Genomic DNA, 25,605 nt, shown 5'->3' with positions numbered 1-25,605 from the left:
TTTATTAACATCAAGCACAGAGTAATTTACTTAAAGTAAAACTGAAACATGTGACACTTGGGAAATCACCAAGAAAATTACTCAATCTCTCAAATGTGAGCACAATATGAAAGCTAGCTGCTTTACAAAAGATTTATTGAAATAAATAATAAATAAACACATAAATACACGTCACAGGATGTTTCGGATGAAAAAAAACAACTCTACTTAAATTATAAATAAACTGTAAAAAATATTATATGACAAAAAGTCATGAGAACGAATGTTTTTACATTACTTAAACTATATACAGCTAAAAAAATTATCGAAACCTGATTAACTTATTAAATTAAGTTAAATTAAATTAAGTTAAATGTAATATTTTTATTTTTATTTACTTTTATTTATGTTTAGTCAACAACTAGGGATCAGAGTTTTGGCCTAAAATCTAAATCTCGGTTAATTGAACGTTTTAGCTCAATGTCGATTATTTTATTAATTTTTTTGCTAATAGTTTTTGTACGGTAAATATGCATTTTTCTATGGTACAAGCTGCTCGTGTTACTTTCTTAGTTTTTAAGATGTCCAGCATCGACACGTTGGCGGAATAACATAACGGTGTGGGGTCATGTTGTAAGGAAAGTAATCGACCTGGAAAAATTCAATCAATTATAGGTTGTGAATGACAACTTCGATTATTTTTTAATGAATCGCCCAGCCCTAATGACAAAAAGTTCATTTGATTCAACAAAAAAATTACGCTAGGAAGATTTTTTTTTACAATGCATGGTTATAAAAATAACATTGCTTCCTTTTCTCACAAAGACCGCAGACACTACCCCTTACACAAAGACAGACTCACTCTTTTCCTCCTGGACTGAGTATGGATGACCAGTGTAACCTACATTTCCATCTGACCGCCTGCAGTCAGGATGCATCCGCTCAGCCACACATTAGCACATCTGTGACATATGCAGAGCCACACAGCCACATCCCCCAGAGCCCCCGAGGGTCTGTCTGTATCTACACTACGAGACCACAGCATCTAATGCAACTGTGTCGAGAACGACACAACCACACAAACACACAAACGAATCAATAAGTGTGGCTCCAGGAAGCTGATTTAGTAGCAGACAGCAAAGTTTATGGAAAATTTGAGCACCATTTCACAGCTCAGCTACTTCAGCAGTGCTCAAACTCTGATGGAGAGTCAACCAATTAACCTTTAGGTCTTGGGCGCACACAGTCTAATGCGGCGTGATCCCACACATACACAAACAGACCTCCTGTGCTCATCGCTGATGCTGGCCGTTTGTACAGCACTCAATGAGAATATGAGCCATCTGTCAGAGCAGCATAAAGAACATCTGTACACTCTCCTCACTCAAGCACTCTAACAGATGTCGGACAAAATGGGTGTAACTGCAATGTACTGTAGGTAAAGGTAAAAGCTAATTGTAAATAATGGTTTTATTTTTAATCTTCAGCTATATTTTGAAAGAAATATCCATCCATCTACACATCATCAATTCATTAATTCTTCAATTATCTATAATCCAACCAACAATCCCCAACAATCAATCGTCCACCTAACCATTGTCTATCCATCCAATCAACTATTCAATAATCGATTTGTCTCACATCCACCTATTTTATCTATCGTCCACCCATCAACCTGTATAATCCATCTAACATATGTCCATTTCCCTTTCATCTTTCTATCGATAATCCATCCAACCATCCAATCTTCCTTCATCAATCCACCACCTACCAATAATCCATCTTCCATCTATCCACCTATTATTCATCTTCCCTCATCACTCACCTTCCATCCGCTCATCATTTATCATTCATCCACCCATCAACCTAACTATGATCCATCTAACATTTGTGTATTCCCCTTTCATCCTTGTCACGAACGGGTGTTGAATCCAGGTCTCTGTTTTTGAGGGTGCTTTCACACTTGGTTCATTTGCCTGGACCGTACCCAAGATCGATTGTCTCCCCCTGCCACCTCCTCGGTTGGTTTGTGTTCACACTGTCTTTTTTCCTTCTGAACCCCTGTACGCTGGAAAGACTTCGGCACATCGCGGTCATTCAGCTTTTACTGAAGCTTTTGGTTTCGGACATACAGAAAGCGACTCGCGTCCATCTGCCGCAAAAATGTGACACACACACACAAACACGAACGAACGTTATGAAAATGATAGTTTGTTGTACAGTTGGCGGTTCACTTCCGTGATTTGGTACGATTGCAATCACATCAGAAGTGAACCGTACCAGAGTTTGCATGAATCGTACCCCAGACGACCTCTTTCAGGCGGACTCGGGTACGGTTCACAGGTGCGCATCCGAGTTCAGTAGACACGTTCACACTAGCTGAACGTACTGTACTATGATGTCAATCGAACCCGGGTGCGGACCAAAAGTGCTAGTGTGAAAGCACCCTGAGACTGGTGAGCAGAAACACTAAGTCACAGGGGCAGTTGAGGACCCAAACAAAACACTTAAAGTGGGGATCCAGAAAACAAGGATTTATTAAAAAAAAATCAACTTAGGGTGCTTTCACATCTGTAGTTCGCTTCATTTGGTCCGGACCAAGGGCAATAAATGATGCATTGTAGCATTTTCCGCCGTCTTTGGGTCGTTTTCACACCACACTGCTGGCTTTGGTCCGAACCAGATGAAAAGAACCAAAATGAAGTCATGTGACAAAATCCACATCACTCATTAGCCAGATGTTGTTGAAGATAGCTTATCGAGCATAGCTTAACTGCTTATCGATTGGTCAGAATTAACATGTGGGAAAAACATAAATGGAACTCCTGCAATTAAACAAACCGGCAGACACAAAATGTCGCTTTTAACTATGGAGCTACGACTGCGCTGACTGATTGTATCCCTGTTCATAGTATACTATATAGTTTGTATACATCACTTTAGACAAACTATACATTTCGAGAATAAAGTGCAGATGCGGCTGGAAAACAATGTTTTAATGCATCGCACGTCACTTCAGGAGCTAGGCGTGAATTAATTTTGCTAAACTGCGACATGGTCATCTTGCGGAAATATTACCAACGATCCATCAGGTAATGTTTTTTCCTCTCTCTCTCTCTCTCTCTGTTAGTAAAGCGCTCAGTGTTGCCAGATGTAGCGGACTAATTCCAGCCCAAAAACCATTTAAAACCTGCCGAAAACCAAAAAGCACTGCCCAACAATCTGGAGACTATTATAACCTGGTAAGAAGCTGAGGTGCGGGGGGTAGGGGGGTATGTAGTGTCCTTGAGAGATCACAACTGTTGTCTTCTCATCCGTCTATTAATCCAAACATAAACTTGTACATCCATCTATCCATCCACATATCAATCATCCATCCGCCTTCCATATATTAATCTATAATACATCCATCCAGTCTATACAACATCCACCTATTATTATTATTCATCTATCATATCCATTCGTCTTCCATCAACCCATCGTTTATTATTCATCCAACATATGAACCTACATATGATCCATCTATCATGACTCTTCCCCTTTCATTCTTCTATCAATAACCTATCCAATCATTTATTCATCCACATATAAATTAATTATTCATCTAAATCAATTCATCCACCTATTATTATTAATCTATCATATATTCATTTACATACCATCCACCCATCATCTACCATTTATTCACCCATTAACCTATTTATGATCCATCTAACATGTCCATTCATCCTTCCATCCATAACCCATCCACATATCGATCATCCATCTATCTTCCCTACATTAATCTATTATTCATCCATCAATCTATCCAATATCCACTATTATTATTCATCTATTATCCACCCAGTCATCTTTCATCAACCCATCATTTATCATTCATCCAGCCATCAATCTATCTATGATCCATCTATCATGACTATTTCCCTTTCATTCATTCATCAATAACCCATCCAACAAATCATTCATTCCTCCACTCAACCATCCATCCACATATCAATCATTCATCTATCCATCATCCATCTATTATTATTCATCTATCATCTTTTTATTCACATACAATCCACCCATCATCTACCATTTATTGACATATGTATATTCATCCTTCTATCAATAACCCATCCAACAAATCATTCAGTTATCCATCCACATATCAATCATCCATCTATCTTCCGTTCATTAATCTAGAATCCATCCAATCATTGAATCACAAATCCACCTATCAAACATAATTATATCCATCGTCCATCCATCATGTATTCTTCCTTCCATTAATCAATCAGTTATAATTCATCCAATATCAATCTACCTAATATGCATCCATCCAATAACAAATGAAGATATTTTGATGAATGCTTCAGTGTTTTTCTGTTTGCTGCCCAAAATTACGGTCAGTAGGACACAACGTTGTTTTGAATCCCACAGATTTTCAGAGAAGAAAGCAAGTCAGATGCATTCATATGAGGAAGTTCATATTTGAGTGAACTATCCTCATAAGACCACATTGCAAATTAGCTAATTATGAAAATGAGTAGATATGCCTCAATCACAATCAATGAATGTGGCAGTGAATATATGTTTGTGTCTGTGTGTGTGTAAGTGTGTGCGTGTGCGTCTAAAAAAACCTGCAGGCGGTGTGCTTTGATGGCAGTCCCAAATCCACTACGGCAGACGGTGCGTCCCGCAACCATACAGATCCCTGTGTTCTCATTGGTTCCCCTCATCTCCCCAAAACCCACTATTAATTATTCAGAAATGTTAGTGAGGACTCCTAGTGTGCAACACTCTGTTCTCTGAGCTCAAAACACTGCATGCGAGTGAACGCATGGCCTTTATCTTTAACTTAGTGCAAAACTTAAACTACTCCATTGCTAATAAAGTTTTTGGAAGTCAAACTTTCTTATTTCATCATTGCACACCATTATAATCGATATAGTATATGACTGAATAGACAAAATTAGCAACAAATGTTGAGCATATAACTATAAACAATTCTTTGAAAAGTCATCTATATTGGTTCAAACCATGAATTATTATGTGGTGAATATGTTCCTGGACAGAAGGGCTGAATGGATGATTCTTTCCTTATCTCTTTCTTCCCTTCCCCCTTTTCCTGGTCTTTCTCTTTTTGTGTTTCCTCTGTGCTGACAGATGCAATGGCTTAAAAAAATTGCTCTACTGAAACACTTAATTGAACTGACACGCTCCATAACACAAGTGTAACTTTTCTGTTTGTAGTTTTTGTCGACTTAACATTTCCTATGAATTACATTTTCTACAGTAAAGCAGACTGAAGGAAAGGGCAGATTGGGAAAAAAATGACTAATCTGACCAGTAAAATCCCTTGCTTGACCATCACAAATAAACTTTAAAAAGGTTAAATAGTAACTGCTCCTTTAAAATAGCACATACATTCAGTAACGTAATAATTTTCCAAAAAATAAGCAAATAATTGTGACTTTCTGCTACACTGAATGGTACATGGAGCATCACGACCAAGTAAACAAGCATAGCAAACAATATCAGCCACTTTTAAAGTGATAGTTTACCCAAAATGGAATATTTACGCACCCTCAAGTGGTTAAAAAATGTAATGGGTTCCTTTCTTTTAAGTAATTGTTTTTCTATAGAAGTCAATTGTTACAGGTTTCCAGAGCTATTCAAAATATCTTCTTTTGTGTTTAACAGAAGAAAAATAAAAACCGTAAAGGGTGAGTAAATGATGACAAAATGTTTATTTTTGGGTGAACTATCCCTTTAGATATCGCCAATGTGCATCGGTATGTAATTTTTAGTGTGGCAATATTAAAGTCTAGCCTGACTATAATACACTATACTACAACTCCTTTAATTTATGATTAGCAATAATTCCAACACTGATGACCTGATAGCGTTCGAGGAGCATGCTGGTCAGTGCATTCAGACAACATTATACTTTATATATTACAGGATCTGTCGATCAATAATTGAGGCTAAGCTGTATTAGCACCACACAGCACAATATATCATTTATGCAATACGTGAATACACTCCTGCCTGTCCAGACACCCCTGGGGAGGCTAAGCCTCCTGACTAATGAGAAAATCCTTCGGTAATTCCTGTTGAGGTATTGCTTCTTGCTAATTACATGGACTGTGGGTTACAAGGCTGGACTGTTGAAAGTATGGTAGTGGTGTGGGCAGGTTGAGCAAAATACAGTAGTTAAGAGAGTTTATATCACAGTAGCAAAAAAGGTAATGTTATGGTAACAGTTTGATGTTAGTTTCAGTCAAACCAGTCAATCCAGACTAAAACATATGTAGCATACCACTACTACCCACAACAAAAACATCACTAGAACACTGCATCTTACTATATATATACTGTACCAAATCACCTGGTTTGAGGCCAGCACTTGCTCAACCAAACAAAAGCTCTTTTTACCACAACACAATATCCAATGTGATTTTAAACGTGTTTTAAAAAAGATACAGCAGGAATTTTTTTTCTATTAATAATCATATAGTGATTTATTTTTTTTGTCGTTTTGTTTTTAATCCAAGATTCTCTGCTCAGCTTTTAATTTTTTTTTTGTTTCCTACACTTGCAGTGAGAAACGTCCCTGAAAGCCTTTTATTTGCTACATCCAGACTTGAAGACTGCAATAGTATTTTGGCTAGCTTACCAAAGGGCTTTATCAAACACTTGCAAAAAGTTCAGAATGCAGCAAGTAGAGTGCTGACTCACATTAGACTCAGGAAATCACTTAAACCCTTTGGCTCACTCGCTGCCACAACTGATTGCAAGATCCTCTTTTTTTTTAAATGTCTTCACGGTGCACCAACATACCTCAGCAGTAAGGTTACAAAAGACTCATAACTAAAAAAAAATTGCAGCAGCTGTTTATTGAGTAGTGTTAATACAGCAGTGCACAAAGTGCAAAACAAAAAGTTTCTAACACGGTCACAATGGATGCGAAATTAAGAAAAACATGCTTAAAATAGCTGTTTACAGACAAAAGCCTTTTTATCACAAACTCAAAAAAGTCTTTGTTATATGCAAGTCATAATAACTGTCATTTCAAAATACAACACATGGCTTATTGAGAGTTTTTCACCTTGGACTTGGCATTGTGTTTCTTTATCAATGCCTAAATTGATTTGCAGGGGTCAGATGGTACTGAGGTGACATGGCAAGTTGTAGTTTTGAGAAAATTGCCAGTTTACAAGTTGTAATTATGAGTTCTATGAGGGCGTGAACTCTTTTTACAAGATAGAATCTTGTAATTATGGTAATTACAACATGGCGTGAAAGCACCTTTGTGTAGCAGCAACAGCTCTACTAAAAGTGCAACTCTTTATTGGTTGGTCAGTTTGCGTCATATTGCAATGAACACCCCGTTATAAAAAATACAATTTCACTAACAGCATGCAAATGTTCATGATGTTCAACCATTCATTAAACAAAACAATTAATCAATTCTACCATATTTGCGCACATTTCTGTTTTGATTAGCTATCTAAAACATGGCATAAAATTGACATATTCATTCTGATTACTTACAAAATGTAGTCTGCTACTGATTACAAATTACAGGATGAAATTTGTAGTAAATGTATATAAATAATATAATTAGTTCTGTTCCCTTTCTTTAAATCATTTTGAAACAGGTTTGACTTAGAAAGAACTGTTGCCAATACGCTTTTTTTCTGCCTGTCAGCGTTTGAACATTCATCAGCAAGAAATAAACTTGTGATCTCAAGAATAGGCCTACAGTTTTTTTGGTATTAGTATTGCTATTTGCTATAGTCTATTATAGTATAATTGTTGTTATAGTCCGATCTCAGCTAAATCATTTTATATTGACACGGTTTTTAGAATTACATCTTTTTTCAGAAAAATAATGAGAAAAAATAATTTCAATATTCCAATTCATCATATAAACAATTTGTTCATGAAATCCATAAAAAGTATCTTTTGTCTGATTACGAGCATTTTAAAATGTGATACTTAACTACTTTTTTGTAAACAAGTAATCAACACTGACTGAATACAAATACATATACAATTTTATTTTCAACTTCTCTCTCAAACAATCAGCCTTGCTATAAGTGATTCCCTACAAACATAATTGACTAATAAAATGTACTGCTAAAGTTTGTATTTGTTAAAGCATTCTGAAGTAGTATGTACTACAGTATGTACAACACGAATGCCACTTAAAACAAGCTGCGATCTTAAATTTAAATTAGTTTTCATCATGCTTCATTCCTTAATACTGACTGGTCAAACCCCTGTATCATGTGCTTAACTGTGTAAAGTGCATCACTGCATGATGCCATTAGCAACCACCCTATAGCTTATAAGCTATGTAATACTGTCACAACTTTTCCATATACTACAAATTGAGCAAAAAAAAGTGATTTGCTATGTTTAAAAAAATAGCAGTGATTATGTCAGATGAGTCTTGTATCAACTAAGAATTTGCCACTGATTTTCTGTCGACGACAACTTGTGCAGATGGATGACTTAAATCCATGAACAATGTTATTGAGTGGTCACCATTTTATAAAAGTAATAAGGTATTTATGGATGTATTTAAAATTTAAACCAGCCTCTTCAAAGGTTAAACAGTATGTCATATATTATTACCTAATAATTGTGAAGCACTTAAGAGACAGTTTCCCTTAGAGACACAGTCTACAAAGGTCAATATTTCAGTTCATCATGAATAACAGGAAATATTAAGCAATACTACAAATGTCTTGATTGTATCATTTGGCATTAAGGAAATGCCTTCTAGACAGACATTTTCTTCTTCCTCTTTGTCTTTTACATAATCACAGTCTGATAACCCAGACGGAGAAGTATTTTTAATAATCTTATAAAGCAGAATTAAATTAGAGCAGGTCAAACATCAGTCAAACGAACTGACACACACACACACACACACACACACACACACACACACACACACACACACACACACACACACACACACACACACACACACACACACACACACACACACACACACACACACACACACACACACACACACACACACACACACACACACACACACACACACACACACACACACACACATTAAATGTGATCATGCTTGTTGTTAGTCTTTTCCAAAATCTAATAATAAATCCCAATGGTGGGTTCTAGACTCACATTAAGCACATGGCTTGTTAACAAAGGTGCCAAGATTTTGTGGCGCACTTGCTGTGCTAGATCACCATGACTGATTTACTAAAGTGTTGTTCCATCACCCTTGTATACATAAGCACAGCAGGGCTAACGAAACGTCTTAGACGCTCGTCGAACGTCTGCCACGAGGACTAAAGGAGATGACGGCTCTTGGTACAGAGAGCACAATGGCTATTCAGGCAAAGCTGCCCTCTGAACAACTCACAATGACTCAACAAAGAGGAACAGAAAGATGAATAGACAGAGCGAGGCGATTCGGGAGAGACACGGACACAGCCAGAAAGCATTTTCAAAAGTGCCACTTTCTTGATGCAGACCTATGACTTCTAAAACCTCCTGAGATTAGAGCTCCATCAGTCGACCATCTAATATTCAGAAACAAACTGTATTTGTTTGTTTGTTTATGTGTTTGTATTAATATGGCCAATCTGTGTTGTGTGAAATACAAGATGAAAATACTAAATTATAAAGTGGAGGTGGGAGGATTTACAAAAGTATCTATGAAAAAAAGTTTTCTTTTTGGGCAATCTCTGTATAATGCACATTAAACACCCTTGCAGCTGCTTTTGTTTACATCACACACCAAAGAAATGGTACTTTTTATGCTTTTCTATTGTATAAGCACCACCTGCAGGTGAACTAGAGAGCAAATTAGCATTTTTATTTAGCCTTTCTACTGTTTTATTTTTGTGCAAGTTATGCAAGTGTTTATGTAGCACAAAATCACAAAACTAAAATCACTATGTTTTTATTTTACATTCTGAAACTCTATTAAATAAATATAAAGCATCTGTTTCGTGAGAAGTCTTCTCATATTATATGTAAACGATCTGTGCAGCTTTACTTTGACTGAGATTTCCTTTCTGTTTGGTACCCTTTTGGCAGTGGAAACGCAAGCTTGATAAAGGTGACCCGTACCGACCCGTACTGTACCGTACCGTACTTGCACCACTCAGTGGAAAAGGGCCATTAGGAATACTGAATTCTACGTTAAGCATGAACACAGCATTAGGTAGGTTTGTACAACAAATCCAACCTTCTTGTGAACGACAAAACCTTTCCCAAGTTATTCAATGTAATGCATTGTGTTCATCTATTCATATTTAAATTTCTTGTTTCTGTTGTAAAAAAACTATATATAAATAAAAAATATATAAATAATGGCATCAGCACAGGCCAGTTTATTTGTATAAAAAACAGCTATCAGAAATAAGATCTGTGCGTCACTACTCTATAAGCAGTCGAAAAATGTCAGTCTTTGCATTGGAAACATCCAGAAAGCTTTCTTGTCGGCAGAACTGAACAGTGTGTTTGAAGGATTGTGGGACGGGAATTCCAATTATGCAAAACTATAGGAGAAAGACGTTCCCAACGCTCAATGCGCCAATATCAGGCCACGTGCTAGCTGCGTAAAACACCCATGCTTGGCCTGAACATGACCTTTAGCTGCAGAAATAGACGCAAAACAATGCGTCTTTTTCACGATGACCACAAAGCCACAGCACTGGCAGAACAAAGCTGAAGTTTGAGCATGCAGTATGAATGACAAGTTAATCAGCAAAATGACATCAACGGCCACAGTGACGCAACCTGTACTTGCCTCTCTGCTGCTCTCTGTGCAGAAAACAACTGACTTCATCCTGCTCTCCTACACACGGTTCATCCCTCGTAGGTCAAGTTATGTGTGGGATTTCACCACAAAAGTACAGGGTTTTCCAGTCATGAAAGAGATAGATTGCACAACAGACAATTCCTTGTATTGTGTAATGCTGATTTGGAGCACATTTCAGACAAATTGATTATCATTATCATTGAATAAAAAACAGTCTCATCTTTTTGCAAAAACTGATGAATTATTCTTTGATAAAATGATAAAGAAGTCATTTGTAACATTATAAGTCTCTTTTCCAACGAAATGCATCCTTGCTTAATAAAGTATCTTCTATTAAAAGTATTTTCTATCAAAAAAATTTAAAACATTTTAGTTTCTGAAACATCAAAAAGTAATTTAATCTCTTTAATTAGCAAAAGTGATTTGAAAACATTACAACACTATTTAAGTATCACAGTGCAGCCCCAAAATACTAAATATTAGTAATATTATTAGTAATATTATTATTAAGGTGTAACTTTAAATCTTTATATTATTCTTCAAACTGCTAGTTTTTACCCATTTGTCAGAAAAAATATTTAAATTACTTGAATTTTATCATTAACATGTATTCTATATACTTCTGTAATTCAAAATAAGTTTTATTTCATTTTTATACATATGCATCAGCTGAATAATAATAGAATTAGTTATTTTGCTCAATTATATTTAGATTTTTTTCTTTAAAACACTACTTTGTTGTTAATTGAAACAACAAATTAGACATTTTACTTCGCATTTAATATGCTTCCAATAAAATCACTTTATACATCAGCAAAACATTCACGTGTTTGACCCATATATTACAGGGCTGCACGATTAATCGAAGAAAGATCCCGATCTCGACTCGACCCCCCCACACAATCTTAACCCAACATCTCTACGAATCAGCCAATTATATTTTCAAGTTCGGGAGAAGCATAAAGGAGGTCGCACAAGTCTTCACATTGTTTTATAAACATTGCTCAGCAACATGGACACCTCCAAATAACATACTGTATTTATAAGGTGTAATTCAGCCAAAAATGTAATTTCTGTCTTAATGTAATGATGTATTAGCGCCTACGATATCTGAACACAAGCTGATGCACTGTTTGTTTACTACCGAGAGGACGCGCATGCATGAAGGAATGATGCCTACTTTACTTATAGCGAACACAAAGTGTTGTGCATGAAAATAAATGTTTACTGCGCCAGTATAAATACTCTAGCCTATATAATGTTGAATATAATGCCAGAGAGAATCTGATAATGACAAATATCTCATCTTACCAGAAAAAAAATGGTCTAATAATGTTGTCAATGGCAAATGGCAAGCCTAACGTATTTCTCAAACATAATAATTTAACTTTAGATTTATGAATAGTTGTACTCTGATGTCATCACTTTATTGGCATTAATAGACACAACAAATTTAAAGTCTATTCAAGTCTACATTCTTCCAAGTCTATACACAATTTAGCATTTTAAGCAACACTGGACCTAAACATAGGCCTTATATTATTATTGTTGTTTTACCATATGTTAGAGAATAACAATAATAATAGCCTACTTATATTAACCTTTATTTTACATCCACAGTATCGTGATCTTGATTTTAAGAAAAAAAAAATTGTGATTCTCATTTTAGCCAGAATAGTGCAGCCCTAATTCATTACATTTTATTACTTCTACATTCACATTACATCACTGCATTCATTCATCACTCTATTAGCATTTTCATTTAAATGCCAAAATATGCTATGAATAACAACAGTACAGAAAACACAGAGAAAAATAATAAAAAAAACACAAAGCCACAGCCTTATACAACTAGAACTCTACCTGCATTAAACATCAGCCTTTACATCTCAGCATTCTAACTTTTGACTTGTCAGAACTCACCAGGTAGTGTGGAGATTGCAGGTAAGAAAACATGTCTGCCGTGGGTCTGGGGCCAAAATAGGCCCACCCTGCAAAACTGTAGTCTTTGTAGCAGCAAAATGAAAAAGTACCAATACGAGAGCAGAATCTGACACAAGACAGTCACGGCTTTCCAAGCCAAAGGCACAAAGAGGCAGGCACTAGGTGCTTAAAGAGAGCATCTTAGGCAGTTAAATATAGAAGCAGTAGAGTTCTCTTTAAATAGGCTCACTCATTAGGACACTGGACTTTACCACTGTAGAGTGAATGAGAGAGAGAGATAGAGAGGGAGAGAGAGAGGGAGAGAGAGAGAGAGAGAGAAAGAGAGTAATGCAAGAGCTCAGAGAAAGCAGGACAGGTCGGCCTTGTAGGCTGAAGGTCTGCTAGCAGAGGTCAGAGGTCATGGCATAGAGATCAATGGAGATGCAGTTCACACGCTCCGCAGAGTTACGATGGAATTTCAATCGCTATGGATCCTCTTCATGTGTCTGTCAGTTCACTCTGACAGTGATTAAATCACTGGAGGTCACCATGTTACTATGCTGCTGCTGCTGCTATTGGAGATTTCAACTCAACCCCAGTAACCAACTGTATCACACGAGCTTGACTAAACTTGCATTTGTAATAATCAGCCCCATGTGATATTCTTCATCTATGATTATAGTGCAATAGTATACAGTTGAAGTGAGAATTATTAGCCCCCCTGAATTATTAGCGCGCCTGTTTATTTTTTTTCACCAATTTCTGTTTAATGGAGGGAAGATTGTTTCAGCACATTTCAAAGCATAATAGTTAAAAAAAATGGATTTCTAATAACAGATTTATTTCATCTTTGACATGATGACAGTAAATAATATTTTACTTGATATTGTTCAAGACACGTCTGTACAGCTTAAAGTGACATTTAAAGGCTTAACTGGGCTAATAAGGTGAACTAGGCAGGTTAGGGTAATTAGGCAAGTTATTGTATAACAATGGTTTGTTCTGTAGATTATCAAAAAAAAAAATAATAGCTTAAATGGGCTAATAATTTTGTCCCAAAAATGGTTTTAAAAAAATTAATAACTGCTTTTATTCTAGCTGAAATAAAACAAATAAGCCTCTCCAGAAGAAAAAATATTATCAGACATACTGTGAAAATTTCCTTGCTCTGTTAAAAATCATTTGGGAAATATTAAAAAAAAAAAAAAAATCAAAAGGGGGCTAATAATTCTGACTTCAACTGTATATGAGCTGACATTATTAAGCATTATTGTTTTTTTTAAATATATATTTATAAGAGTGCCATTTTCCTAAATATAAGGATTCAATGTAATGATGAAGTTATTTAAACAAAAACAAACAAAAAGCAAATTGAGTAACAATTTACATATTTTTGTCAATTTAATCATTACACTGATTACAATGAATAAATTGATTGTGCTCTTTTTACATCACTGTCTCATAATTCAAGGTTAAATGTAGTTTATTTGACAAGTAAATACATTTCTTTATTTTAATGCGATCTACAAACATTTGTTAAATGTTTCCCTCCAAAACTCTTTCAACTGCTGTACCATCAAAACATAGCTTTTTATTTGAAGTTCACCCAAAAATGTATTTGTACATTCCATTCATACACCCTTAAGTAGTTTTCATCCTCTATTAAAATATAATTTTGTCAGCAAAAATAAAAGTGAAAAATGTTAGTTTCCTATAGCTTGGCACAAACTTTACAGGTCCTTTGTGAAGTTCTATTAATAAAGACTGTCACATTAATGTGACTAAAAACTATGAATGTGCTGCAATGGATGGAAGTGATGGTATAAATATTGTTGTCAAAAAAAAATCAATCAATCAATCAATCAATCAATCAATCAATCAATCAATCAACCTTTATTTATATAGCCCTTTACTGCAACCAAGGTTAACCAAAGTGCTTTACACAAGTAAAAGCAAATTATACAGCACAACTAAAAAGCACACAATGCAAAACAATACAAGAAATATCAATAAAATACGAGGAACATTAAAACATAAAGAAGTGTCAGAGCCATCCATTAAAAGCCCATTTAAACAAGTGGGTCTTAAGCTTGGCTTTAAAAAGTGTCAGATCAGTGATTGTACGAAGCTCAGTAGAAAGGGTATTAAAAGGTTTAGGATCTGCCACTGAAAAGGAGCGGTAACCCTACTGCTTGTATCTTGACCGAGGGACTTCAAGCAGAAGTTGGTCAGCAGATCAAAAAGCTCTGCTGGGTTTGTGAATGTGCAAAATTTTGCATAAATAAGTAGGAGGAAGGCCATTGACGGCATTAAAATCAAAAGGTTAAAATCAATTCTAAACTTAACAAGGAGCCAGTGGAGGAAGTAGAGAATAGGTGTTCACATTTCCGACTGTTAGTTAACATGCGAGCATGCATGACACGACTGGTTATCTCCAACATAAAGTTTATTACAGTAGTCCAAAAACAAACTTACAAAAGCATGGATGGCTTTCTCAAGATCAGCCTTGCTCAGGAATGGCTTGACTACAAGGCACAGGAAGGTGAAGCTAAAAAAAGTTTGCTTTAAACTAAAAAATAAACTAAAATGGAGACAAAAAGATCAACTAATGGATATATTTAATTTAATCCGCTTCATTGTGTTGTTCATTTATTAGATATAGACACATTACTGGTGCAGCAGACCTGTCAAGTTTCCGTTTGTATCAAGCCATTGTTGTTGACGAAGTTAACAATGCTCAGTTTCTTTTTTTGTTTAGCTTGAAATAAGCATGGAATACATAAATAAATCAATGTATGATTAAGAATCCAGATAACCCACATTAGGGACAGACGAGTCTTCGCTGAGGCCAGCTTCCAGCTTCCGCCGCTGAAACTGCAGCTCTGCACAAGACGTTTGGCCAGCGGAGAAATTAAAATAGTCGTGTCCAACTGAGTTTGGTTTCACTCAAGGTTTTTTTCTTCACTTTGGCCAATCGGTGAAGTTTTTTCCCCCTCTCCGCTGTCGCCTCTAGCTTGCATGGTTCGGGATCGATAAACCACACTGAACTGGGCTAAACTGAACTGAACTTAAACACTAAAAAAACTGAACTACACTGTTCCAATTTACTATGACCATTTATGTGAAGCTGCTTTGACACAATCTACAATGTAAAAGCGCTATACAAATAAAGGTAAAGGTGAATTATTGACTTGGTCTAAGTCAATGGTTACCTTCATTAAAATATCTTCTATTGCGTTTATCAGAAGAAAGAAACTTAAAACTGGTTTGAAACAAGTGGTGGGTGAGTAAACGTTGAAAGAATTTTCATTTTTAAGTCATCTAGTTAAGCCCAGCCCACCCAATCCGACAAAGCATCAGTTGCTCAACCAATACTATGAGTTCAGGACGAGGCTACGCATTTTATCAGCCAATGGCATATCATGATGGAAATGTTTTAGGGAAACCACTCAGTGTGTCTAAGATGAATGAAACATGTACCAGCCTTGAGTCAGCAGTTCTGACATCTTATTGGCCAGTCAGTTGCCATGCAGAGTTTGAAGGAAGGAGCGATGCTGTGCTCCTCCTGTGTGCCTGTTCAAGCACTGTGCCATAAGTCTTCGGTGGGTAATTTGCACACGGTCACGTCTCCCCTCATGCCCAATACATCACACCCACTCACCACTGCACACACTGAATAATACATACAGTGATTACTGTGTGTGGCTGAGAGAAACTCTGCTGTTTACAATTCTCTGAAGTACAAGAAAAAATTGCTTGAGGCAACTCTGGCCATCTTTGCAGCTTCAATAACATCATCGCTAAATTCAGATCAAGAAGATATCAGCTCACAATAAAAGGATATGCATGTGCTGATTATAAGATACATTTGAAACACAACATATACAAACACCCTTCCCAAAACTTTCAATACAGAGGACTTAATTTGACTAAATTTAATCTTAATTAATTAATTTATTTTTATGTATTTGATAACTTTCAGCCATACTTGTTATTTTTGTTAACTGAAGAATAGATCATTAAAATGTATAATAATAATAAAGATAATAATAATAATAAATTATTATTTTTCATGATTTAACATTTACATAATTATAGAGACTAAGCATTGGGATAATATGTTGGGCAACCTATTTATTTTATTTATTTTTTTATTTATTTTAATTATTTATTTTTTGTAGAAGTTCATTTAATATTTTTGTATGTATATACATACATGCATACATACGCGCGTGCGCGCGTGCACACACACACACACACACACACACACACACACACACACACACACACACACACACACACACACACACACACACACACACACATATATATATATAAAATTTTACAGCTAATTTTTTATATATTACAAAAATATTTAATAGATATCAGATTTTTGAAGGATTTTAAAGTATAGGTTTTGCGTCATCCTCTTCACAATAATATTTAAAAACAAAAACAAATGGGCAACATTGTGGTGTCCTACAGAGTAGCACATTCAACATTGAGCCATAAAAATATTTTTAAATATTTCTAATTATACTATTAATTATTAGATATTTATTTCTTTTTACAGTTTTTGTGTAATACAATTAGTAGCATTTACATCCTTATCACAATACTGTTTAAAAATAACCATTTTGGCCAAAATTGTGCAGCTCTACAAACAGGCACAAACACCCGTTTGAGTTTTAATCAGATATATTTTTTAGCTTTTTTAAAGTCAAGTTTTTAACAACAGTTGTGAGCATTTTCACTTTTGAGTTAAATGTTCCTTTGAGAAGAGCTCAAATAAAATGCGTTCACACACGCTCTTAATGAATGAGAGGGTGAATCAGGTTAATTAAAACTCAGTATGCTTATGCACTTCTCAAACCCCTCTCATTTTAAAAAACAAGATAAGAAAGAGGCAAGGTTAAAGCATGACTGCCAATCTGCACAAGAATACTGTACAAAAGAAAGTGTGCATGTTATCTCTCCTGCAGAGGTGTGAGTTTTGCCAAGTCTGTCATAATGATAAGAGCCTGTTAGGTCCACCAACTCCGCGCTCAACATTTCAAGAGCTCTCTTCCTCTGCATTTCTAACGCCCTTTCTTCTTTCATCAAGGTGACCCACATAATGTGCAGCATATAGATGTTTTGCCATGTACAGCTAATCCTGCATTAAACGAGTCAAAGAAACCTCCATTTAAAAACACTTAGATTTAAATGTTAACCTCAGGGACTTATGTAGGATTTCAATAAGGGCTGCACGATATTGGAAAAATGCTTTGTTTTTTGGTGATATATATTGAGATTTTTATATAATTTCACCAGATTACCTAAATAGCTCTATTTGGTAAGAATTCAGGTAAAGAAATTTAATAATCAAATGTAAAATAGCACTATATAGGAATTTTATTGTGTAAATAATTCAAAAAAATATTTTTATTAAAGTTTCAAATCGTACAATTCCTTGTGCCTGAATGTGACACTCTCAGAAATAAAAGTGTGCCAGTAGTTAGGGATGGTAGCTTTTCATATTAATACCCCAAGGATACATATTGGTACCTAAAAAGTACAAAAGTGTTCCTCTTAAAATTTGTAGATACTAATATATACTTCTGAGGTACCAGTATAGACCCTTCAAGTATAAATGTGTAACTTTTGAAAAGGTACCACCCGAGTAACAGCTCTCGTGCCTTTATTTCTGAGAGTGTATCGAACAGTCACAAGGCTTAAAAACGTAAATGATAAACATTCTCCATTATATTAAAAATCCCCAATGACTCCATGTTCTGAACTGTGGCGCCTGGTCAAATATAATCCCAATTCAATATTGCAGATCCTGTGATGTGACCATTGCAGATGCATACATTGCAATTACGATGCAAAAACGATATTTTGTGGAGCCTAATTTCAATGCTTTTAACATGTCGATTCAACACATTTTCAGGGCTACATTGGAAAGGGTACTTCACAATAGGGTTGTCGCGATGCCATAATTTAATCTTACGATACTATATCAGCTGAACTATCACGATACCAAGTAGTATGGCAATACTGCAATTCATGACTCAAATTATAAAGAAAATTGTCAGAAATACTATATTTATGTTTTAAAAGGCCTACTTGAATTCATAAATCCCTTAAGGCCAAAAAGTATTTTTTGCACCTCACTTCCCCTAAAATGTATTAATTCTTTTTGTTTATCTTGTAGAAAACTGACCAACAAAAATAGAATAAAATAAAGGTGCAAATAATATCGAATGAAATGTTACAAAAAAGCTTTTTTTTCCCCAAAACATTTTCAATGTTTCCTGTTGCTATATCTTTTTTCAGTCTTATCAAGCAACAATCCAAAACAATTCAAAATTTCACTTCATGAGTCGTTCTTTTAAAGAGATTGTCATGGTTGTTGTAGCTACTAAATCAAATTACCAAGAACAGAAATGAACCAATTCAGATGTGCATTCGAACTAAAGCATTAGAAAACGTGCAATAGGCTACCACAAAAGGCTCGAATTCTACACAATTTTGAGACCTTAAAAGGCTCCAAAGACAATTAAAATAAAATGTTCTATTGTTGCACAAACGTGTGAGTATTTTAGTGGCTTTTTTACATGCAACATTATCTACTGTAAATAAACCATAAATTACGATACTACTGTATTGACAGGCAATATTTTGAATCCATAGTATCGCGATACTACCATAGTACCGGTAAACCATGTAACCCTACTTCACAGACGTCACTACATGACATTCTACAGTCATGTGGTTATTTTAGGCCCCCTTTTACATGTGGTATTTTGATTAATTATTCTTGTTAATGTAATCATAAGCAGACAATTTGAAGCACAGGTTTACTGGCTCTGAAACCTTTTGAGCTTAAACAACTTCTAATAGTAGAAAAAGGTGTCAACCAAATTGCTTTTGTAGTGTGGGTAAATACATTTGAACAGCACCAAACGGCTTAACATGATCATCATGGGATGAATTGATAAAGCACACTATGAATTTAAACTGTCATGTAAAATTATAAGATAAAGGTTTGAAGGTAAATCATTTCAAAAAGCCCATGTTGAGTCCTTACTTGAGCCTCTATTCATTCTGTCGTAAAATATGTACTCTTTTGTGAAGAAAACATACAAAAACAGTGTGTAACAGAGAAGTTTGACATACCTTGAGACATTCATTCATTCATTCATTTTAATTTGCACTTAGTCCCTTTATAAATCTGGGATTGCCACAGCAGAATGAACAGCCAACTTATCCAGCAAATGCTTTTTTACACAGTGGATGCCCTTCCAGCTACAACACATCACTGGAAAACATCTATACACACACTCATTCAAACACACATACACTATGGACAATTTAGCCTACCCAATACCACGTCTTTGGACTTGTGGGGGGGAGAGTGGAGCCCCCGGATGAAACACACACGAACACAGAGAGAACATGCAAACTCCACACACAGAAAATGCCAACTGGCCCAGCTGAGACTTGAACCAGCGACCTTCTTTCTGTGAGGCGATAGTTTAACCCACTGCGCCACACCTCCTATTTAATGGGTTTTTCATGCAGGGAAATCTCCTCAGGTGTTTCCAAACACATCTTTAAAGTTCACATTGTCATTCCATTTGATTTCTGTGAATTAATGTGCAGCACAGTGTATATTTAATATTATTTAGGTACAATATTTATTATTTTTTTGATAGTATTGTAGTATTTATTATTTAATTACAGTATTTATAGTATTAAATACATTATTTAACAGCAATTTTGTTATGTGCATTTATCATTTATATACTTCTACATAACTATATACATTATTTTTATTTCAGTATGTTTTACAATCCTTAAAGCATTTTTTAAATACTTTCAGTTGAGGACAACTATCAAAACACAAACTGAGACAGAGACTGAGAAAGCATAAATACAAGCAACGACCAGAAGCTTGCAAAATGCAGAAACAGTTGCTGGCACAGACGCAGAGGAAATAATACCACTGTGAGGAACAAAAAGCAAGACAAAGTCAGGAAATGAAGTCAGACAGAAGTGTTGTCTGGGGTACAGGTGAGAAACGGCAGATCAAGTAAACAAAGTGGATCAAAAAGGCCTAAAACATACGCAAAGAAACTTTTCTCTCCTTTTATTTAACAGAAACAAGACAAACTGAACTATAAACACATTTCTGGACAAATTCTGCAACATGATGACACTAACTACTTTAATCCTAAAGGCTTCGAAATGCGCAGTTTTTATTCAATGTTTGACGTAATCTTAACTGAAAAATAATTTGATGACAATTGTTGATCGAAGCGAGAGCTTTAGATGTTTACATCAGTTTTATATTTTCTAAATGCGACTTTTGTCACTGTTTCAGAGCACACTAGCTAATAGATATCCTTAAAATTATCTGACTAATAGTAACATCTAATTTTTTTATTTTAATTTCATTGGACCTTTAAATCCAACAGATTCGCTTGAGGAACCAAATCACAACTTAACTAATTATGAACCCCACCGTCAAATCTTTTTTTTAAGGGCAGAAATTAGAATAGTGTTTGGTTGCTTTGCATCTTTGTCCAGAAAAAGAAAGGAGAATGAGAAATGAGAGAGGGACAAGAACACACGGAGGCTCAGCTTGAAGTGCCAGCGAGTTCGCTCTGATTTTAGCACAGACAGATAATGGAAATGTCTTGCAGAGCATCCAACATCTCCACTTTAGACCTGAAAACTCAGATACTAGACGAAAAAGCAGAAGAGAGAAAAGCAGCAACGAAAAACTTCTGCATTAGCCATCATCATGTAGCTGACGTTCCTCCTTCAGACTTATAATATACCATCCTGTCTAGGTCTTATGTTTCAGGAGCCAGACAGAGAGTTTAATGACGACACTATAGTCCCAGGACTCCCATAAAGCCTCAAAATAATATTACTCTTTAATGTTTTGTCCAGCTAGTCTGAATTAATAAATTTAAAGCCTAAAGGTCAGGCCTGGTTGTTTTTCTTAGTATTTCTAAGTTCAGTGCAATGTATGAACAAAAATAGTTTCTCTGGAAGCATGAGTTACGTAAACAGGGCAGACGACAACAACATTGTCATCTGGATTATGGTTTTAAAATCTGATTTCTCTCTTTTGCCTGGGAGGACGGCCGATTAATATGCCAAAAGCACCACAACAAATCAAGACATGTTCTTATTCATCTTGAAAGGTTTGTTCCTAATTCAAGGTTTTAAATCACTAGAGGAAGAGAGGAAAACACTGAACTACAGTATTTGATGACATAAACGTTCAGGTCTGAGATTCAGAAAACACAGACTATACAGGAAACTTGATCTGAAATCAAATGATTTTGAATCAATGATGAATCTTGATCAAATGATTGATAAAAAGGCATCAATGTTTAATGATGGTATCAATAATAAGAGCAGCAATAATAATAACAGCAGTAAATAAAAAAATTAAGATTGGATGTATTTTTTGTATAGCCCCCAAATTTGTTTGCTGTAGGCTTTGCTAAGCTAACTCTGTAAAAGCTAATGTCTCCCTTTGCATTAAACTTTGAGCGTATGACATTCAGAGATGTTGTTTACGTTCAAACAGCTACATTACAGATGAACTAAAGTTGAAAATGTGATATCGTAGTGTACCGCCTCTCTAAATATTATAAATTACAAAATTGCAATGTATAAAACAGCCACAATAAAATAAATATTCTTGTCAACCACAACTACCAAACACGTTAAATTTCTGAATACAAAGAAAATGTCAGTTACTGCCGTATGATGTCAATTGAAAGTCAATTTAAATAGCAAAGTGATCAATCAAATATCACAACATTAAATGACTGCAATCTCCAATACTTTGCCAAATCTAAAATGTGTAGCCCCCATCTATGCATCTCTTCCAGGATATCATGTGATGTTCTCAAACATCCTCTTTGCTCTGTTTCAACTCTCTGTCCCACCCACACATTTAGCCCCGAACAGTTATCAAACCACTATTTTACATCTGTCATCTCAAATTCTTCCGTGACGTTCTCTTTCTCTTTCACCCTTTGGCAGACTGACTGGATTGAGAGGGTTTCAGCTGAAACCGAATGGTATAAAGGCATGGAGACACTTTACCCCCTCAGATGTCTGATAATGTGGCTTTTGTCAGTCATTCAGCCCTTTGGAGGCCACTGGAGTCTCATTCTCCACTTATAGTCCAGTGATGACAGCACATCCCCTGCAGTGGCCTTAGATTCCGCAAACACCTCCAGGACATGATGCTAAAAGCGTGCATATACTGTAATTCAGGTTAGACTGCTTTGGTTTCAAAGCCAATTACTGAACTTTGGTGCTTAATGTATGCGTTTGTGGAATTAAATGTATTAAATTAAATTGATTAAATTGATTTAAGTTGCCTTATAAAGTGAATCTGTGTATACCTAGGAATACTCAAATTCTAAGAGTTATGTACATAAGAATGGCCAAACCGTGATCCTAAAACATCATTGTTTCCTGATTCTCATGTAAATTCCATGAGTGGAAAACACCAGTGGAAAAACAGGCCAATCAGAACACAATACAGACTTTAGGCTGACATTAGGTCAGGTTCGACATCATCTGGAACTGCATGGGCTACTGAAGTTCTACAGAAGTTCAACAGCCAAAACACAGACTCGTATTTTGCACACACGACCATCAATATGCTTGCGCCAGGCCGCGTTTGATTGGCCACATCAACCACAATCATATTTATACCGATTAGCAATTGGTTTGCCAATATGTAAAATATATAAGACTTTCATGTGATTCTAGAATTGTATACAATTCAGACTTATTACAAAACAAATCTGATATATATATATATATATATATATATATATATATATATATATATATATATATATATATATATATATATATATATATATATATATATATATATATATATATATATATATATACACACACACACACACACACACACATAATATTTTTGCCAGGTCGCAAAAATTATCTTCGTACAAACGAAATCATTGAAACAGTTTAGTTTGCCATTGTTGTTGTTGCCACTGTTATGTGATGTCTGACTACCTAAACTTATCTAAACTTATGGACAGGGCCATAGTACGTCCTTTACAGTAAGTGTGTCAGAAAAGTGAGGGACTATATGCATAATTACACTACTTGACCAATTCATAAGTGATTTATCCATTCATACGTGCGGAATTTCCATGATTTGAGATCTGTGACTTGTGTTAACCACACACCGAGACTAACTTTAATTAGGCTATATTCTAGCTTGAAGCAAGGCAAAGTGGATTGAGTCTATGTTTTGTGTCCCGAGCCATTTGAATCACATCCAGATAAATTAACCTAAATCTGAGGTAATAAATAAATCAAAAGCCAAGCTGCTTTACAAAAGCAAATAATTTTATATATCGAAAACACATTATTTTACACAACAACGAACACACATTTAACACATCTGTGACAATTACAGTATTTTACCAATGATGCAGCATGAGAAGATTACTGAGTTTGCAGTAACTGAAATGCCAACACAACAGCACTGGTCTGCAAAAGCACTTCTCTAGCGTGTATCTGCTCCGCAGTGCCGACCGCCTCTTTCTCTAGCTCTGCTCCAAAGCGGGTTGATTTTTAACATCTAATGACACAATGCACGACAGTAAACATTCGAAGCACACCCATGTAATCGTACTCTTCAGGAAACAGCCAATGCTAATCACATCAGTGTAATCATTCGCAATGGGTTAAAAGTGTGTTGTTACTATTTTTTCTTTCATTATTCAGTATTTCTTTGCGTACCACAGTTAGAGAACCACTGTAATAGAGTATCCAACAGAATGAGATTTGCTCACGGTTCTGCCACAACACACTCGCTAGCCAGGTAGACTGACACTGGCACTGGACTGAAAACACTATTAAAAAATGCTGGGTTCCACACAATTCCTTCATGTTGTCCCTAAACAAAATCATTAACTTAATTGTTTTTACAAATTTAAGAGTGTTAAACATAAACTCAAGAATTGTGTTGATTCAACTCACTGTAAATAAGTTGTTTGAGAAACAGTGAAAATAATTTGAGATTTTACTTTCAGCTAAAATTTTACTACTGGTACTATAAGGGAATTGGGGGTGTACGTTTCTGAATCTTGTCACACCACAACACAAGCAGCTCTTTGAGTGTTTGCTTTGGCTCTTTAGACTCTCTTTGTGCCAGTATAAAAGGGCATTTTGGGGCACCTAGTGCTTGCTGGCACAAACATCCACCCTCGTCTTTCTATCTAATGGCACAAGCAGACAGCAGTCCATCAAACTGTGCACAGAGGGAGAAAGAGATATTATTAGGTGCTCCAAAACAAACATAAGAGCAAAGATGAGTAAAAGAGATGAAGGAGAAACACCGAATAATTAGCACTACTGACACTTAACAAACCCAACTGCAAAATAAAGAGATTACAGATGTCATTTGATTTGATTGTGTTCATTTAAAGGCTAGCCCGAATGTAAACACACATCAATGTAATGCTAAGTGTTTGTGTGTGCCACATTTCCTTTAATCCAGTTTTTTCCCATCTGCCCCCAACCCCCTCTTCTTTATGGAGGTACCATAAGAGGATTTTACATGGGGGGTGGACAGTGTTTGGCACAAGAAAACAAGGGAAACATGCTTTTAGGCTAACTCAAATACACTGCAATCTTCCAGGTCGCTTGATTGGCATTTTTAGGGATGTTTTTAACTTTAAGCTCTAAATTGATAAGACCTGTAATTTCCCCAACGGCACTGAGAGAGAAGTGAAATTGGAGAGCAGGAAGCACTTAGTGGCCAGACGGTGATGGGCAGGACAGTGAGAGTGCTCTTTGACTGGGGTCTTCAAATCAACTGACTAGAC

At 35.7% G+C, this 25,605-nt stretch overlaps 1 protein-coding gene across 26 annotated transcripts in view; it reads right to left on the bottom strand.

Annotated features, from left to right (window-relative positions):
* arhgap12b (Rho GTPase activating protein 12b) overlaps positions 1 to 25,605 on the bottom strand; it is a 103,822-nt gene that overhangs the window by 42,173 nt on the left and 36,044 nt on the right. For 10 of the 26 annotated variants that reach the window (XM_073917500.1, XM_073917504.1, XM_073917506.1 and 7 more), the window contains exon 1: positions 12,710 to 12,920. In XM_073917500.1, the coding sequence (XP_073773601.1) occupies positions 12,710 to 12,742 (33 nt within the window). In that variant the 5' untranslated portion in view covers positions 12,743 to 12,920. 26 annotated transcript variants of the gene reach the window in all.

The sequence above is a fragment of the Danio rerio genome, chromosome 12 (assembly GCF_049306965.1).
Source record: "Danio rerio strain Tuebingen ecotype United States chromosome 12, GRCz12tu, whole genome shotgun sequence".
In the NCBI taxonomy this organism is placed as follows: domain Eukaryota; kingdom Metazoa; phylum Chordata; class Actinopteri; order Cypriniformes; family Danionidae; genus Danio; species Danio rerio.
Note: the sequence above shows the minus strand (reverse complement) of the source record. Positions and strands in the feature narration are given on the sequence as shown.